General features: G+C 46.3%; 1 protein-coding gene across 1 annotated transcript; it reads left to right on the top strand.

Annotated features, from left to right (window-relative positions):
* Nucleotides 1–1,168: 1,168 nt before the first annotated feature.
* LOC310799675 (adenosine receptor A3) lies at nt 1,169–4,492 on the top strand (the record flags this gene model as incomplete). The annotated part of the gene is made up of 2 exons (XM_083662267.1): nt 1,169–1,445; nt 3,582–4,492. The coding sequence occupies 2 exons, from the start codon at nt 1,169–1,171 to the stop codon at nt 4,490–4,492; spliced, it is 1,188 nt and encodes a 395-aa protein (XP_083518393.1).
* Between the last annotated feature and the right edge of the window lie 295 nt (nt 4,493–4,787).

The raw sequence follows: 4,787 nt of genomic DNA, 5'->3' as shown, positions 1-4,787 counted from the left end.
GAGCAGCAGTTCTGTGGATAGAAACACCTTGTTGATGGCAGAGGTCAGGGGAGAATGGCCAGACTGTTTGGAGCTGAGAGAAAGGCTCCACTAAGTCAGATAACCTCTTTAGAACTGTGGTGAACAGAAAGGCATGTCAGAATGCAACACGTCCACCCCGGAGGTGGATGTCTCTTTGGTAGCCGGTAGCAGAGATGCTCACAAGTCATTTTTTGCAAGTCCAAGTCTCAAGTCTTTGGTCACAAGTCCAAGTCAAGTCTCAAGTCTTTGAGGGGCAAGTCCAAGTCAAGTCTCAAGTCCCTATGGATGAGTGTTCCATCAGCGTTCCATCATAAAGATTGTTCACAAGTCCCAAACCTTCAAGTCCAAGTCAAGTCTCAAGTCTTTGAGGACGAGTCTCAAGTCACTGTATGTGTGACTTAAGTGTGACTCAAGTCCAAGTCTCAAGTCCAAGTCCCCTTCTCTGACCGGTAGACATTGAGCTGAAAGCTGATACCTACCCAGTATTAATATGGTGCTCCTCCTAATAAAGTGCTCAGTGAGTGTATTCACTCGGTGTAAACAAAACGTCGTTTTTTTTGCTATTGTCTAGATTATGCTTCATATTAGGGGTTTATTTTTGTTTCTGTTCTTTAATTTTTTTTTCTGCTTTGATTGCACTTTTTGTTTTGTGGAGCTCTTTGTAAACTTGATTTTGCAAAGTGCTATAAATAAAAATGTACTTACTAATCTAAACCCATTCTTAGAGGGATGGGCAATGTATGCACGTATATATAAATAAATAAATAATAAATATATTTTTTCACGTTCACCTAACGATAAGAGCACTATCATACAGTTTGTAGACAAGCAGGAGTAGGAACAACACAGGCAGAACTAATGTTTTTCAGATGGTAAACAAAATCCTTAGAGTACAATTGTATTGTTTGTGATTTATTGTTATTGTTATAACCCATATGATGCGAGAAGCAGCTGGCCGGCCCCCCGGTAATTTCACGTGATCTAATCTGGCCCCCATTGAAAAAAATTTGGACACCCCTGCCGGAGATGATTTAACTGCCTCCAAATGTCTTTCATTTTTCAACAGGATCATCTCTCAGGCCAGGACATGGTTTCCTAAGCGGGCCTATACCTCCCACACAAAAGGGATAAACAAATATCCTGGGTCATGACTGCCCTGCTTGCCAACGTCAGTGTTCCTGGGAGTACAGCGCCTCTGCTGGCGACTACAGACTGCCCGTTCAACCTGACTGCAGCCGCCCAGTCAGGAGAGCCGGGGTCACTGGCGCCTCTCTGCACCCTCTGCTGCTGTGGCCTCGTCAACCGCGCCTTGGCAGTGGTCTTCATGATCAGCCTGGCCTTTGCCATCGTGTTTGGAAATGTGGTCACCCTCACCGTGTTCATGCAAACCAGGCAGTCCCGCACACCACAGGGATACCTGAAAGGTAACGCTATGAAACTCTTTACCCCCCTAGAACACCACAGGGATACCTGAAAGGTAACGCTATGAAACTCTTTACCCCCCTAGAACACCACAGGGATACCTGAAAGGTAACGCTATGAAACTCTTTACCCCCCTAGAACACCACAGGGATACCTGAAAGGTAACGCTATGAAACTCTTTACCCCCCTAGAACACCACAGGGATACCTGAAAGGTAACGCTATGAAACTCTTTACCCCCCTAGAACACCACAGGGATACCTGAAAGGTAACGCTATGAAACTCTTTACCCCCCTAGAACACCACAGGGATACCTGAAAGGTAACGCTATGAAACTCTTTACCCCCCTAGAACACCACAGGGATACCTGAAAGGTAACGCTATGAAACTCTTTACCCCCTAGAACACCACAGGGATACCTGAAAGGTAACGCTATGAAACTCTTTACCCCCCTAGAACACCACAGGGATACCTGAAAGGTAACGCTATTAAACCACAGAACAGGGGGTTTCAAGGTGGGCGTTGGGCTTCCCCAGGGGGGCTCCAAACAGATTCAGGGGAGGGCTCAGTGAATGAAAAATATGACATTAGTTATTAAAAAGGAGATCACATCGAATAGCATAAATGTATGTGATTTGGTTAAAGACTTCAGAGATACAGTCGTTTTGGGGAAGTTTACTGTGAAACAAATAAATGCCTTCAGACAGACCTTTTGATGTATTTGGTGTAGTTTGAAGCATGTCAACAGCAATATCAGGCTCAATTTGTTGGGTGGCAATGGGATCAAATCAAATAAAATAAAGAGGGGGTGTCCAAGCTTTGTCTGAGTGAGGGGAGGCCCACAGTCTCAGACTTTGAAACCCCCTGCCCTACAACTTGTTGGCAGCAGAAATGGTCTCACTTGACGAGTCACACAGATGTACTACTTTATACTCCTTAAAGGATAAGACTGGTGTTTTTTTAATGCATTGCTTGCTTACAGTTGAAGTATATTCTCCTCCCAAGATGATGAGATGATGGTGAAAAGATTCCACAGAGACCAAAGCTTATTCAGACATATGTTTATTTTAGTTTGAACAAGCGTATGGTATCAGACATGAACTGCAGTTTTCATGGAGAGTGGCATTGGTCAGATCAGGGTGCGCTCGCTCTGACTTCACAAAGGATCTCCAGCTAATATATAAGTTAAATGACGTAGACCACTTAAAGGAACACTGCCCATTTTCAACCAGCTTTGTATCATTAGAACATCAGTAGTATATCAGAAAACTGTAAACTGTTTTGAAGTCTGTCATTTAATTTGAAAGTTATTGAGTGTTAAAGTGTGGACCAGTGACATCACTGGTCCACACTAACTCAAATTAATAACTCATTAACTCAAATCAACTCTCAATAACTGTCAAACTAGATGAATGACTTCAAAACCGTCATCTAGTTTGACAGTTATTGAGAGTTGATTTGAGTTAATGAGTTATTAATTTGAGTTAGTGTGGACCAGTGATGTCACTGGTCCACACTTTAACACTCAATAACTTTCAAATTAAATGACAGACTTCAAAACAGTTTACAGTTTTCTGATATACTACTGATGTTCTAATGATACAAAGCTGGTTGAAAATGGGCGGAGTGTTCCTATACATTAGCCTTGTTCTTTTATCCAAATTTGGTAATCTCTCCCGTCTCTGACCATCCTGTTTCTGTGAGCTAACCAGCCTGTTCTAAGACATCATCTACATGTCAAGTTTGTATAGGTTTGCTCTAATAAATGACATATAATATCAACATGTTCCTATCACCGTTTTGAGCCGTCAACCTGGAAGTCATTGGCTTCCCCAACTGTAAGCTAATAACCTTGGAACACAGTTTACAAAGACATCGTTTCAATTTTAAAAATCACTAACCATTAACAGCAAAAGGCAGTTGCTCCATTTGCTTTATGATGCTCTGAATTGATCTGTCTGTCTGTTTCAGGGAAAAGGACTTCATTCATTGATTTTCGTCAATGCTTAAAAAATATTCACAAAACCGTCTGCACTTTTCTGCACCATACTGAAACTGTAATTGAATGGAATGAATGTGGGTCTGTTGAGAGCTGAACATGTTCACCAGCCCCTCCCTCTCTCTCTCCCTCTCTGACAGTATCTCTGGCCATAGCAGACATGATGGTGGGTGTTCTTGTGGTCCCTTTCTCTGTCTACACTGAAATCTCTCTGATGATAACCAGCTCGCCTCCCATTTGGTACCAGGGCAGTTCTCCTCCCACTGCCTCCTCCTCCTCCTCCTCCTCCTCCCCGGGTGGCTTAATGGGCCCCTGGCAGCCCTGCATGCTGATTGGCCCCGTGTTCGCCGGATGCACCTTCGTCTCCATCAGCACCATCTTCCTCATGACGGTGGAGCGAAGTGTGGCCATCCTCCGGCCGCTCCACAAGGACGCCCTGGTGACCCGGAGGAGAACCCTGCTCCTCATCCTGCTCTCCTGGGCCGCCTGCTTCCTGCTGGCTCTCGCGCCCCTCATCTTCAGCAGCAACTTTACCCTGGAGTACAACGAGTGCAGCCGCATGTGCAACTACCTCCCCTTGTGGTACGGAGGTCAACCGCCGCCCGACGCCAACATCCTGTTGCTGTTCCCGGCGTTTGACTTCACGCTGCTCGGCGGCACGTTGGTAGTGAACATCCTGTCTTTCACGAGCATCTGCCGGTATTCCCGCAAACGCAAACTGCTCTCAGAGGGCAGTGTGGGAGATGGAGGAGGAGGAGGAGGAGGAGGGCTTCCTCACAGGCCTTCCTTTTCCGACATCAAAGCCGCCAAGACAATCGGCATCCTGACGTTTGCCTTCACGGCCTCCTTCTCTCCCATCGCGGTGTGCGTGCTGGGCAACGTGGTGGGATACACCTGGTGTAACTTCTCCTTCGTGGCCTTCTGGATCCTGACGGGGAACAGCTGCTGTAACGTCATCATCTACAGTGTCAGGGACCATCGCTTCAGGAAGGGTGTTACCCTGTTGTTTCAGAGAGACCAGCAGTCTCCTGCACATGGTGAGAAGACCTGAGGGACCTGTTGTTTCAGAGAGACCAGCAGTCCCCCGCACATGGTGAGAAGTCCTGAGGGACCTGTTGTTTCAGAGAGACCAGCAGTCTCCTGCACATGGTGAGAAGTCCTGAGGGACCTGTTGTTTCAGAGAGACCACCAGTCTCCCGCACATGGTGAGAAGTCCTGAGGGACCTGTTGTTTCAGAGAGACCACCAGTCCCCTGCACATGGTGAGAAGACCTGAGGGACCTGTTGTTTCAGAGAGACCAGCAGTCCCCCGCACATGGTGAGAAGACCTGAGGGACCTGTTGTTTC

This window comes from Poromitra crassiceps (assembly GCF_964638095.1).
Source record: "Poromitra crassiceps genome assembly, chromosome: 28".
NCBI lineage: Eukaryota > Metazoa > Chordata > Actinopteri > Beryciformes > Melamphaidae > Poromitra > Poromitra crassiceps.
Note: the sequence above shows the minus strand (reverse complement) of the source record. Positions and strands in the feature narration are given on the sequence as shown.